Source organism: Rhinolophus sinicus, chromosome X (assembly GCF_036562045.2).
Source record: "Rhinolophus sinicus isolate RSC01 chromosome X, ASM3656204v1, whole genome shotgun sequence".
NCBI lineage: Eukaryota > Metazoa > Chordata > Mammalia > Chiroptera > Rhinolophidae > Rhinolophus > Rhinolophus sinicus.
This window is the reverse complement of record NC_133768.1, coordinates 74,727,315-74,742,328: the sequence shown is the minus strand read 5'-3', so window position 1 is coordinate 74,742,328 and position 15,014 is coordinate 74,727,315. Positions and strand designations below refer to the sequence as shown.

Here is a 15,014-nt window from a genome sequence, read left to right as displayed (position 1 = left end):
CTCTTTCAATTGTTTGAATATTTGCGTCAACTCCCTCCTGACCTGTACAGTGTCTGCTGAAAAATCTGACGATAATCTAATGGGCTTTCCTTTGTAGGTTACAATCTTCTTTTACCTGGCTGCCTTGAGGATTCTTTCTTTACCATTATATTTTGACAGCTTCAATACAATGTACCTTGTAGACGGCCCGTTGGGGTTGAGGTAATTAGGGGTTCTATTTGCTTCTTGTATTCGAGGATCCAGTTCTTTCCACAAGTTTGGGAAGTTCTTGACGACTATTTGTTTGAATATGCTCTCTGTTTCCTTCTCCCTTTCTTCTTCTTCTGGTATGCCCATTATTCTTATATTGCTCTTTCTGATGGAGTCAGAAAGTTCTTGTAGAGTTCTTCATTTCTGTAAACTCTCAAGTCTCTGTCTTCTTCCATCTGTGTCAATTCCAGATTTCTATCTTTGATGTCACTGATTCTTTCCTCCATATGATCAACTCTATTGCCTAAGCTGGCTATTTCATTCCTCATTTCTTTTATTGAGTTCTTGCTCTCGAGAAATTTTATTTGGTTCTTTTTTAAAAAGTTACTCTCTTTGGTAAAATGTTCATTTTGTTCTTTGATTGTGCTTCTGAGTTCATTAACCTGCCTTTCTGTGTTTTCTTGCATCTCATTGAGTTATTTAAGAACTGCAATCTTGAATTCTCTGTCATTTCAGTCACATATTTCCATGTCTTCAAGTTCATTTTCTGGAGACTTTTCGTTTTCTTTCTGAGCTGCCTTGTTACCTTGGTTATTCATGGTAATTCATGAATTATTATTTCTCTTCTTGGGCATCTACAGGATTGGTTTTTGCAACAGGTTTGTAGGAAGAATTACTTCTTTTGTTTTCCAGTAAGTGTTGGTAGAGTGTTTTATTTTCTTTGCAACTGCAGCCTTTTGTTCTCTCCCACGCTGTAGTGCTATATTTCGTCTGCACTGTTCTGGCTTCTCACACAATGGGGAATTCCCCGGAAGGCAGGCATCTCCTCTGTGAACACGTCATCTGGATCACAGGGCACCTCCTCCGTGGGAGGATTTGGAGAGCTTCTTATATTCCAAAGCTCTTCGTGCAGCAGTTTCAGAGCCTGTGTGTTTTAGTGGCTCTGTTCACTCTGGCATGGATCTGCCCAGATAGGTGGGGACAGGGGCAGGTGGGTTGTGAGAGCTGGCCCAGAACAATGGTGGCAACCAGCAGCATAGCCAGTCCTACACCAAAGGCTCCCTCACCTTTGCCAGAACCAGTTGGGCGGCAAGTCCATGGCTGCGGGCCACAGTTCTCAGAATTGTAAATATTCTGTTCTCTCGATCGGATACTGCTACTCTTCCACCTCTAGCACTGGGTGGGTGGAGATGGGGTGAGCTCTGGGAGGGTGAGGAGGGGTCGGCTAGACTCTGTGCCTAAGACCTCCATCTTCTGCTTGGCTGTGAGGACTTAAACCTCCGTTTTCACCCTTCTTCCCTCAGTTTTTGTTCCGAGGTCTCTGCTGTTAACACTGAGTTCAGCTGTATAATATGCTGATCCCTCAGGCAGGACTGAGGGCCATAAGCAGAGCACTAGCAGTCCTAGTTCTTCCCTCTCCTGTGATAGCTCTGGGATGCAGGGAGCTCTGATCTCTGAGCTCCGTCTTCAATCTGCAGCTGGCACCACAGCCCGTTTCTCTGTACTTACCCCTCCTCTCCTCCCTGCTTGCCCAATTTGCTCATCTTTAGATGATTTCATTTGCGTGTCTCTTAGTCTTGCCTGTCTGCTGCGCAGGGAGTCCTTTGTGGAATTATAGCTGCTCAATTTGTTGTAAATTCCAGGGGAGATTTCAAGAGGCTCACCTCACATCGCCACTTTTATGATGTAATAATCTATTTTAGTCTTTATTTCTGACTGGTTCTTTTTTATGTTTTCTGTCGCCAAGTTTATGTTTCCTATTCCTTTGTTGAAGTCCTCACCAAGATCACTGAATATCCTTATAACCAATGTTTGGAACTGTGCGTCTGGTAGATTGCTTGTCTCCATTTTGTTTAGCTCTTTTTATGGAGCTTTGCTCTGGTCTTTCGTTTGGGACATGTTTCTTTTTCTCCCCATTTTGGCTGCCTCCCTGTGTTTGTTTCTGTGTATTAGGTAAGGCTGCTATGTCTCCCGGTGTTAGCAGAGTGGCCTCATGTAGCAGGTGTGCTTTGGGACCCAGTGGCACAGTCTCCCTTGACATCTAAGCCAGGTGATCCAAGTGTGTCCCCCGTGTGGGTTGTGTGTGCTCTCCTCTTGTAGTTGAGCCTTGGTTGCTGTCTGCATATCAACTGGAGGGACAGACCCTTTGGCTGATTGGTTGTGAGTACTGGCCATGACTACAGTGGAGGAGCGACATGCAACTGAAATAACCTAAAGGTGGCAAATTGGGTGATCGGAGGGGGGGAGGGTAGTAGGAAGTGCAGAGACGCCGGTGGCGTGGGTGCAGGAGCAAACTAGATCTCCGAGCTCCGAGTACCTGCATTCCACAGCTACCACAGTCGCAGGAGAGGGAACCTCACTGCCAAGCAGAAGATAGAAGACTTAGCCACTGAGCCTAGCCACCCCTTCCCCACCCTCCCAGAGTTCGCCCCACCTCTACCCTCCCAATGCTAGAAACGGAACTATAGCAGTGTCAGATGAAAAGAACAGAATATTTACAGCTGTGGAAACTGAAGCCCACAACAATGGATTCACAGCCCAACTAGTTCCAGCGAAGGTGAGGAAGCCTTGGGTGCAGGGCTGGCTATGCTGGTGGTTGCCACCATTGCTCTGGGCCACCTCTCACAACACCATCCACCCCTGTCCCCACCTACCTAGGCTATCCCTGCGAGGTAAACAGAACTGCTGAAACACACAGACCCTCAATCTGGTGCAAGGATAGTTTCGGAACTTCAAAAGCTTTCCACATCCCCTCACAAAGGTAGTGCCCTGAGTCCAAGGCAGACTGCTTAAATAAGAGAATCCCACCTTCCAGGGAATCCCCCCATTGTGTTAGAAGCCATAACAGTGCAGAGAAAACATAACACTATAGTGTGAGAGAGAATTAAAGGCTGCATTCGGAGAGAAAATAAAACATAGTACCAACACCTACTGGAAAGCAAAGGAAAGACCTCTTCCTACCAACCTGTTGCAGAACCCACTCCTGTAGATGCCTAGGAAGAGAAATAATAATTCATTAATTGCCATGAATAACCAAGGTAACAAGGCAGCTCAGAAAGAAAACGAAAAGTCTCCAGAAAATGCACTCGAAGACATGGAACTATGTGACTGAAATGACAGAGAATTCAAGATTGCAGTTCTTAAATAACTCAATGAGATGCATGAAAACACAGACAGGCAGGTTAATGAACTCAGAAGCACAATCAAAGAACAAAATGAACATTTTACCAAAGAGACTGAAATTTTAAGAAGTAACCAAAATGAATTTGTGGAGATTAAGAACTCAGTAAAAGAAATGAAGAAAGAAATACCCAGCTTAGGAAATAGAGCTGACAAGAGGGAGGAAAGAATAGTGACATCAAAGAATAGTGTCATCTGTAAATGACATAGATTAAAGAAGAGAGAGTCTTGTGACTTAAAAGAAATGAAAGAACTCTACAAGAATTTTCTGATTCCATCTGAAAGAACAATATAAGAATAATGGGCATACCAGAAGGAGAAGAAAAAGAGAAGGGAACAGATTATATGCAAATAAATACTCAACAAGAACTACCCAAACTTCTGCAAACAACTGGATTCTCGAATCCAAGAAGAAAATAGAACACCTAACACCTCAATTCCAACAAGCCTTCTCCAAGACACATTGTATTGAAGCTGTCAAAAATGAATGACAAAGAAAAATCCTCAAGGCAGCCAGGGAAAAGAAGATGGTAACCCACAAAGGAAAGCCCGTTAGATTATCATCAGATTTTTCAGCAGAAACTCTACAAGCCAGGAGAGATGGAGTCAACATTCTAACTATTGCAAGAGAGAATTATGATCTGAGAATAATCTTTGCATTAGAGATATTCTTTACATATGAAGGAGGAATAAAGACCTTTCCGGACACAGAGAAGCTGAGAGATTTTTCTAACACACGACCTGCACTACAAGAAATACTGAAGGAGGCTATTCAACAAGCATAAATAGGGATAATTTGTGACAACAAAAACTTAAAAGGGGAGAGAGTAAAGGTCTGAACCAGCATAAGGGAATGGAAAAAGGAAGTATACTCCAGAAAATGGAATACTCTAAATGTGAAACTTTCCTTTACACAAATTTAACAGGAACCACTCAAAAAAAATTCCAGATTTGAAATGTGTAACATAATAAAAGAAGAAACAGAGGGAAAAATCATAAAAATACCACCATACTGAACTAATAAACAGCAATAAAAAGGCAAAGAAACAATGGAGACACAGTCCTACCGGAAAAACAAGGATAAAATGAAAGGAAATCCTCATATAACAATAATCACCTTAAATGTAAGTAGACTGAATCCACAAATAAAAAGGCACAGAGTAGTGTTTGGATAAAAAAACAAAAACAAAAACAAACAAAAAAAAACCACACAAAACTAAACCCAGACATATGCTGCCTCCAAGAGACACATCTCAGCTACAAGGACAAATATAGATTCAAAGTGAAAGGGTGGAAACTGACACTCCAAGCAAATGGTACCCAGAGAAAATCAGGTGTAGCCATAATGATATCAGATGAAACAGACTTCAAGGTGAAAAAGATAACAAGAGACAAAGATGGACATTTCATAAAGGTGCAGGGGAATGTACAACAAGAAGACATAACAGTCATCAATATTTATGCCCCCAATCAGGGAGCACCGAAATATACCAAGCAACTATGTACTAACAGAACTAAAAGGAGAAATTAAGCAAAACACAATTATAGTTGGAGACCTAAATACATCATTGACAGCTATGGATAGATCGTCCAAATAAAAAAAAAAATATATAATCCATATACATCATTTTCTAGTGTACGTGGAACAGACTACATACTTTTTTCTGGTGTACGTGGAACATTCTCAAGGATAGACCATATATTGGGACATAAAAGGAGCCGCAGCAAACCTAAAAAGATTGAAATCATATCAAGCATATTCTCTGATCACAAGGCTTTAAAATTGGGTATCAACTACAAAAAGCAGGAAAAACCACAAATATGTGGAGATTAAACAACATACTTTCAAAGAAAGACTGGGTCAAAGAAGAAATAAGAGGAGAGATCAAAAGATACAGAGAAGCAAATGACAAAGAAAATACATCCTACCAAAATTTTTGGGAGGCAGCAAAAGCCGTTTTAAGAGAGAAATTTATATCATTACTGGCCTATCTCAATAAACAAGAAAAATCCCAAATAAATAACCTCACATTACACCTTAAAGAACTAGAAAAAGAAGAACAAATGAAACCTAAAGTCAGCAGAAGGAAGTAATAAAAATCAGACTAGAACTAAATGAAATTGAGAACAAAATAATAGAAAAAAATTAGTGCTACCAAGAGTTCCTTTTTGAAAAGTTTAATAAAATTGACAAACCCTTGACTAGACTCACAAAGATAAAAAGAGAAAAGACACTAATAAACAAAATCAGAAATGAAAAAGGGGATGTTATCATGGATGCCACAGAAATACAAAGGATCATCCAAGAATACTATAAAGGACTATATGCCACCAAATTCAATAACATAGAACAAAGGTCCAAGTTCTTAGAAACATATAGCTTTCCTAGGCTGAATCACGAAAAACTGGAAAATCTACATGGGCCAATCACCATTGAGGAAACTGAATCAGTCATCCAAAACCTTCCCAAAAGCAGAAATCTGGGACCAGATGGCTTCACTAGTGAATTCTACCAAACATTCAAAGAAGATCTAATAACTGTCCTACTCAAACTCTTGCAAAAAATTGGAGAAGAGACAATATTCCCTAACTCATTTGAGGAGGCCAACATTACCCTAATACCATCACATGGTAAGGATAACCCAAAAAAGAAAACTACAGAGCAATATCTCTGATGAATACAGATGCAAAAATCCTAAACAAAATTCTAGCAAATCAAACGCAACTATACATTAGAAAGATTATTCATCATGAACAACTGGGGTTCATCCCAGGAGAACAAGGATGGTTCAACATGGGCAAATTCGTCAATGTGATACATCACATAAACAAAACAAAGGACAAAAATCATATGATTATATCAATAGATGCAGAAAAAGTGTTTGATAAAATACAACATCCATTTATGATTAAAACCCTTAATAGGTATAGAATGAAAATACCTTAACATTGGAGCACAAGTGTCTTTATCTCTAAATGTTTTCAGATTTTTTGGGTAGATACCCAGGAGAGGGATTGCTGGGTCATAAGGCAATTCTATTCATAATTTTTTGAGGAACCTCCACACTGCAATTGTACACCTGAAATCTATGTAATTTTACTAACAATTGTCACCTCAATAAATTTAATTAAAAAAAAAGAAAAAAAAAGAAAAAATTGAAAAAAAAAAAAAACCTTAACATAATAAAGGCCATATATGACAAACTCTCAGCTAATCTCATAACCAATGGTGAAAAACTGAAGCCCTTTGCTCTACGTTCAGGAACACGACAGGGCTGTCCCCTATGACCTCTGCTTTTCAACATAGTGTGGGAAGTCCTCGCCAGAGTAATCAGGCAAAAGAAAGAAATAAAAGGCATGCAAATTGGGAATGAAGAAGTTAAATTGTCACTTTTTGCAGATGACGTGATACGATATATAGAAAACCCTAAAGACTCCTCCAAAAAGCTATTAGAAATAATAAATGAATACAGCAAAGTTGCTGGCTACAAAATCAACATACAAAAGTCGATTGTATTCCTATACACTAACATGAAATCTTAGAAAAATAAATAAAAAGAAACAATTCCTTTTGCAATTGCAACAAAGAGAACAAAATGCCTAGGAATAAACTTAACCAAGGATGTGAAAGACCTGTATGCTGAAAACTGTAAGACATTTTAAAAAGAAACTGAAGAAGACATAAAGCAATGGAAAGACATTCTCTGCTCATGGATTGGAAAAATCAACGTAGTTAAAATGGCTGTATTATCCAAAGCAATATACAGATTTAATGCAATCCCCATCAAAATCCCAAAGGCATTTTTTAAAGAAATAGAACAAAATCATCAGATTTGTATAGAACCACAAAAGACCCCGAATAGCCAAAGCAGTCATAAGAAGAAAGAACAATACTGGAGGTATCACACTCCCTGACTTTAGTTTGTACTACAGGGCAACAATAACCAAAACAGTGTGGTATTGGCAGAAAAACAGACACGTAGACCAATGGAGTAGAACTGAGAACACAGAAATAAACCCACATAAACATGGACAGATAATTTTTGACAAAGAAGCCAAAAACATACAATGGAGAAAAGACAGCCTCTTCAGTGAATAGTGCTAGCAGGATTGGATAGCCACGTGCAAAAGAATGAAACTGGACTGCTATCTGTCACCATGTACCAAAATTAATTCAAAATGGATCAAAGACTTAAGCATAAGACCTGAAACAATAAATTGGATCTTGAGATCATAATGGTACGTGAAATATGTTAGACAGAAAAAGTCAAGAACCATATGATTTCACTGATGTGTGGTACATAAAACTAAACACCACAAAAGAACAAGACAAACAAATGAAGTAACAAAAATTCATAGACACAGACAACAGTTTAGTGGTTACCAGAGGGTAAGCAGGGGGAAGGGGGATGATAGAAGAGGGTAAAGGGGATCAAATATATGGTGATGGAAAGAGAACTGACTCTAGGTGGTAAACACACAATGTGATATATAGATGATGTAATACAGAATTGTACACCTGAAACCGATGTAACTTTACTAACAATTGCAACCCCATTAAACTTTAAATTAAAAAACAAAAACAAAAAGAAACATATAACTGTATTGGAACAACTTCCCTACTCACCTGATGTGGCCCCCAATGACTTGTTTCTTTACCAGAAGATAAAGGAAATAGTGAAAGGAAGACATTTTGATGACATTCAGGACATCAAGGGTAATGCAACAGCTCTGATGGCCATTCTAGAAAAAGAGTTCCAAAACTGCTTTGAAGGGTGGACTAGGTGCTGGCGTCGGTCCACAGCTTCCCAATGGGAGCACTTCCAATGTGACTGTAGTGATATTCAGCAATGAGGAATGTAGCCCTTTTTCTAAGATGAGTTCACAAACTTAATTGTCAGACCTTGTATGTCACTACCCCCCAGCCCTACAGATAAATGTCTGCTGCTCTGCTACTAAATACAAGAAAAGAACACTTCACTAAACATGGAACTTTTTAGTATCTCAGATATCCCACTCTTATTACACTGGATATGATCTATTGCCACAGTTGGACTCTGACACTACATAAACAAGTTATGTAGTTTCCTCAGATGTTAACTTGCTCCTGTCTGAGATGGGATTAAGTGAAGTATCTGGCGGAAGGGATATGGGATCTGCCATTGGGGCTATTTTGACCTCAATAGTGGTGGCCTTCTCTACTCTCCTATATTTGCCTCACCTCATTCAAATTTTTCCAATTGCACTCAAAGCTCTGCCCACCAGGAGCGATTGCTGGTTGATTAACTCCCATGGCAATGAATGACTTTTACACTCCCAGCACTGTGTGTGTCCCCCCTTGGGGTATTGTTTATTTTTTAAAATCCAGGCCTTCCACATTCCTACCAATATAACATATGCATATGGGGAATTGATGAAAGACTTCCAAATATTCAAACCAGACCCTCCCATTGAGCATAACACACTAAATAGAATAAAAGGAGAATTCCAGAACCAAGTAGACTCTGGTTACTCAGGATTTGTTCTTTGACATTATCATCTGCTCATGAATATGTTCTAAGCAACTTTTTCCACTGTCAGGGTCGTTCAATTAGAAAACATAGTTTGCAACCTGTCCTTGTCAGCATTGGAAGCCCAACAGACTAGCCTTAATTCCTTGGCCCGACTATAGCCTTCAACTTCCTACTGGCAAATCAAGGAGGGGTCTTGTTATTGCCAGCACTTTGTGTTGCACCTAGATAACTGAAAACTGGCAAAGTAGAAATGTCCATCACAAGACTTAAGTAAAAATCTTTCTAGAGTAGATCGATGGTTTCTAGGCCATCTATTCCTGGCTTTGCAATGGTTGGGGCTCATGGTTACACTCAATTCTCCAAGGAGACTTGGAATAATTTTGAACATGACCATGATCTACTGTGGCCTCAGAATAATTATCAAATTTTTGACATAAATCGTTGAAGTCCAACCCTTTCATGTTCATGATGGGGTAGTCTATGTTTCTCACTCAGGTCCTAAAAAAATCAAAGGATACAATTGAGGAGTCTATTTCCTGGCTAAAAATCTATCTGTGTTGCTTTCAGTTTTACATCCCATATATCAGTAAAAGCAACAAAGGAACAAGACGAAAAATGAAGAAACTAAAACTCATAGACACAGACAATAGTTTAGTGGTTACCAGAGGGTAAGGGTGGTAGATGAGGGTAAAAGGGATCAAATATATGATGATGGAAGAACTGACTCTGGTGATGAACACACAATAAGCTATATAGATGATGCACTACAGAATTGTACACCTGAAACCTCTGTAACTTTACTAACAATTGTCACCCCAATAAACTTTAATTAGAAAAACACACCTATCTGTGATGTTTCAGGTCAAGCCATAGGTGATTACAAAGGCCCATTCTATACGAAACTTAGTGCACAGCCAATGCATGGCAGTCTCTGTAGGGAGCTGCAGTCAAGAACTTGGGCCCCTGACTATTTACAAAAAACTATCTGCATTGAAAGGCCTCTGGAGCCTTGGTGGAAAAATGGGGAATCCTTGAGGACACTTGTTCTGCACTCTGACTCAGTAGTTTTCCATCCCAGCTCTTTCCCCTGTCCTTTCTCTCATCCCACCCTCAGGTCCATATACAAATAAATAAACAAACAAACAAAAAAGCAACAAAGAAACACAGCAGGAGCTTTTTGCTTCAAGCTCTCTCAGCAGTGGAATAATTTCCCATGTCTGTGCTGATCCATCTGACCCTCATTTGTGCTCTTCCATGGGGAAAAATGACCAGTGGGGAAGTTGGCACTTTCTCTGGTTTAACTTTTTGCTTATGCTGTCATAGTAAGTGACTAAAAGCTTGATGGTTACTTTCATTTTGGCAGTCTTAATCAGCTATTCTGACACCTGGCAGTATAGCTCTCTCCAGCTCAGCTAAGTTCCTGACAGAACTTAGTTTTTGTGAATAATCCCAATAACCACATACAATTAAGGGCATCTTTCAAAAACACTTGAATGTGGCAGTATTATTCTGTTTTGTTTTTAAACTAACAATAAAGTAGCCTCATGGCCATTTTATTGTTTTATTTAAATAGTTTCTGGCTATAATTCAGTAACTTTTTAGTTGATTTGACACCCATTTCCACATTTGAGATGGCTTAATTCCTCTGATATTACTGGTTGGCAACTTGGCACATACCTTTTGTCCCCAAGGCCCTGGAGGCCCTTCGGGACCCGGAAAACCAGGTAAACCTGGATGGCCTTCCAAACCTGGAAATCCTCTCTCCCCCTGCAATTGAACAAAAATGAAAGGAAAGGTCATTTGTGAATTTTCAAGCACAGGCGTCGTTGAGATTCAAAAAGATCAAAGAACAATCTAGAGAAAACTAAATAATACAAAATCCACAGTATCCACTAACATGGGGAAACGTGTAACATATGAATGAAAAAACACGAACTACTATGAATTAATATCATATATGGTAATGTAATCTTGTGCTTTCCTATAAAAGTAAAAACGGTATCAGAGATGAAATGTGGTTTAAACATGAAGGATTTAACAGGAAAGATGTTAATAAATCCAGGAAAGCAGGTCTGCAGAGGTATTAAATGAAATAAGTATGGTGCAGGGATGAAGAAGGGTAAAAGGAAACCATCAGAGAAGATTTCTGATTTTTCTTTTAAATTTTTATTGGGCAACAGTGTGTTTTTCCAGGACCGATCAGCACCAAGACAAGTCGTTTTTTGTTGTTGTTGTTTTGTTCTGTTGTGTTTTTTTTTTCAGTCTAGTTATAGAGGGCGCAGCGCAGCTCCAAGTCAAGTCGTTGTTTTCAATTTAGTTGTGGAGGGCACAGCTCACTGGTCCATGTGGGAATCAAACTGGCAACCTGGGTGTTACGAGCACTGCACTCTAACCAACTGAGCCAACCAGACACCCCCCTCAGATATGTTGTAGAATAGAAGAGTTGCAGGATTATAAAGAATGGAAATTCATTAGCTGATTGGAGATAAATTATCCAGAAAAAGACTTCATCTAGCACATGAAAAATTTTGTATACTTTTTTCTGATTTTAAAATTAATGCAAAAAGTATTTATTGTAGAGAATAAAAGAGAAAAAACACAAGTAACTCCTCTAATCAGAATTCCTCTTTGAATTGTGACTCACGTCCCAGTTCTGACTACAGCACTTATGAGCACCAACACAGGAGGGCTGCCTACCAACCAGTGAAGCTCCACCACATCTCATAAGCATCTATACTGTAAGGTTGCCTGACGTGCATACAGGCACAGCCAGAGAGGTGAGCGTAGCAGAGCTACCATGTGCACTAACATACCATAAGATCAAAACAGTAGGGTTAGTTATCCTGTATACAGCCAATCATAGTAAGAGTGTGAACCCCCAACAACAGTAGGAGATCCAATCACAGAAACTCACCAATATTAAGTTTAAGAACCCTGAGGGTTCATTACTTCATGACACATGCTCCCAACTATAGGGCTGCAAGCAGTTCCTCTACTTTCCTAAGGCTTAAAGGCTGAGTGTCTGGCCAGAGACTCGACCTCATCTGTGAACCCTCTCACTAGATCCTACCCACAGTGACAGCCTAGGCAGCAACTAAGAAAGAGAAAATTTCCGTATCTACAAGGCAATTAACCAATGGGCCACTGGAGGCACATTCACCTAGAGGTTACGGTGTAGTAGACTTTTATGCATATCCCCAGGATGTATGAGAGAGAGAGAGAGAGAGAGAGAGAGAGAGAGAGAGAGACAGAGACAGAGACAGAGAGAGAGAACTAAACTTAGTCTAGCTAGCTAATTTTGTATTGAATAATTCCTTGTTATGTTGGATCATCCTATAATAAATATAAGTACTTGAAAAGGCTACTTCTGATCAGTTTCCACCTAGTACTTCAAAGACAAGGAAGCAAATGTTAGCCAATTAATGGTAGTTCTAACTTTGACAACCATTATTATTTACATATTACTATATTTTCTATTTTACATAAACATATCTCTTCATTATTTTAATTAGTCACATCATTATGATAATTTATTATTCATGAACCTCAACCCAATTATTTTGAAGGAAATAGAGCAAGAGAGGAGAAATAAAAGATTCAAAAATTTTAGAGCTGGATTGCCTCAAATGATTATGTAGCCCATTCCTGGCACAGCTGGTAGTAGAAATCTGGTAACTGCCAGTCAGAAAGGAAGCTAGAAGGAAAAAAAGAAATCTAGTTTGAGTACATTTCCATAAGTGGTAACATAGCTACAATTTGGGATATCTGCTGGTATTTAGAAGCTATCTCTGCCAAAACTTGAGGATAACGCTTGAAGAGAGCTATGTTTTGTCAGAAGTATAACTGCTCTCTGGGCTACAGATAAGAGAGGAATAAACTAGAAGTTGAAAGTGGAGGGTGCTAAAAGTTTAACTGTGCTGGTATAAAAAAAACATATACCTATAAGTTATATATCCTGAAATCTCCTCACACTATGTAGCTAATTGAGTAATATTATATGAAGATAGAAGGACAGTAGTGAAAACAATTGCAAGAGAAATCCCCAACCTTTGAAAGGTAGAAATCTTCCTGGAGTAGAAAGTATAGAAGCCTTCCATGAGCAGAGGGTGAGGGACAGTCCTCTACCTAATTCCTAACAGATGGCAGGAAAGCTGACATTTGTTGTGTGCCTACCCTTTGTTACTGGCTGTCAGGCAATCATTTAATCCTTACAACTAATCTAGATTTTACTGTAATTTGCTAACACTCACAAACATATAAAATAGCATAGTGTGTCTATTTCTGCAGGTCAAACTTTAAAAAGAACTCCTTTTATGCTGCTTGACCATTGTAATGACGAGGGGGAAAAGAAAGGGGAGGACACTCTAGAGAGGGGCTAATTGATTTATTTAGCAATATCTAATCAATTTATTTAGCAATATGCAATAGCAAAACACAAAGGCAATTCAAATGAGGTGCTAATGACAGAAAGTAAAGGTGGTTATGATTAAACTATATACATTGATAACAGTATCATGTCAAAGGAGTACACATACACATATGTTTAAAAGATCTCAACATATGTTTATTATTGATCAAAAAATACTTGGCTAAATATACAAATAACATCAGTAAGGAGTATCGAAAAGCAGTAATAAGCGCTATAGGATAGTAACTATTACAGTAGATGCCGAAAGCTCACCAAACCATAGGAAAAACAACAGTGAAAATGTCATAAATCAAAAGCTTGCCAGGTCTGTAGCTGAGAGAAACTCAGGCGTCTCTCACTGCTGCTTGTTAGTTCTCAAGAATGTTGCTGCTGTTGCAGTTGCTGTTGTGGTTGTTGTTGCTGGAAGTTAGGGAGTCTTCTGATGCTGCAAGCTGCATACAAGTTTCTAAAATGCTAACAAGTCCTTAAGGAGGCTAACCGAGGGGAACAACACTGGAGAGGTCGGGAACCAGCCAGACCTCACCAGGTCCCTGGCTGAAAGTTAGGGTGTCTCCTGGTGTTGTGAGCTGTATGTTGCTGGAAGTTTCCAAATGTTAGAATGATGAATAATCACCAATGACAAATGACAAAATTACACTGCCAGCTGAGGTCTGTCTTACATATTTTCTCAGATGTACCCTAGAGCCAAGTTCCTTGTTCCTGCCTCCCCCTCCAGGAATGGCCAGTTCCAGGAGGGTCCAGCAGTTACTGTGATAAGAATATTGTTTATCCAGCTGAAGGTCCAGTTCATTCTGACAAACAACCCCTGCTGTTCTTGCCTGGGACCATTGGCCCAAGGCTTTCCAAATACTGGCAACATGCCTGTCATGTCATTTTGATATAACTTAGTTACTTCTCCACCTCATCTGCTGATACGGGCAAAACAGAGAGAAAGCAACATCATCGTATCGCCCCTACTCGGGAGAATGAGACCAAAGGGGGAATTCTGTCAACCCCTAATCACAGAATTCTTTTAACCCTAAGCTAGCCATCACCTCACATGCAGTAACAGACAAAAGCTAACAGACAAAAGTTAACATCAGCCAATGAAGGCAATTTTCTTAACATCTTTCCTACACCCATATTTGGATAAAAAAATCATTCTTATTTTTCTTTGTGGAATAATTTTCTTCTTTCTCTGCATGTCCCTTAAATATTGGTATTACTCTGGATTCCTTTTTTGACTCTTTCTCTCCTTTTCCTTAGGAAATCTCAAATATCAACACTTTTTGTCCTAAAAGTTCAGATTACAGGGCCAACTGTCATAAATATCTCCACTTGAATATCACACAGGCACCTAAAACTGAACAACAACAATAATAACAGCAAACATGTACTGAGTGTTTTCTATGTGCCAGAATTTATTCTAAACTTGTTCCATGTTTTATTTTATTTAATCCTACCAATGACAATACAAGGTAAATACTATTATTTCCATTTTACAGATGAAGAGTTAGGGAAAAGAGAAGTTGTATAATTTTCCCAACAGCAAATTTAATATAAACAAACAATTGAATCATTACCATTCTACTATCATCTCTAGTCCAGGAAATAGCACAACCCAGATTCCTCAGCCAGAAATTTGTAATAATTTTGACTCCACTTTTCCCATTACCCCTTCATCTACTCAATCATGCTCTCTTCATCATTGTATTCTTAGTGCC

At 39.1% G+C, this 15,014-nt stretch overlaps 1 protein-coding gene across 5 annotated transcripts in view; it reads right to left on the bottom strand.

Annotated features, from left to right (window-relative positions):
- Positions 1-15,014, bottom strand: part of COL4A5 (collagen type IV alpha 5 chain) — a 373,394-nt gene that overhangs the window by 245,295 nt on the left and 113,085 nt on the right. For all 5 annotated transcript variants that reach the window (XM_074323261.1, XM_074323263.1, XM_074323262.1 and 2 more), the window contains one exon: positions 10,560-10,649. In XM_074323261.1, coding sequence (XP_074179362.1) covers positions 10,560-10,649 — 90 coding nt within the window. The remainder of the gene's footprint in view (positions 1-10,559; positions 10,650-15,014) is intronic.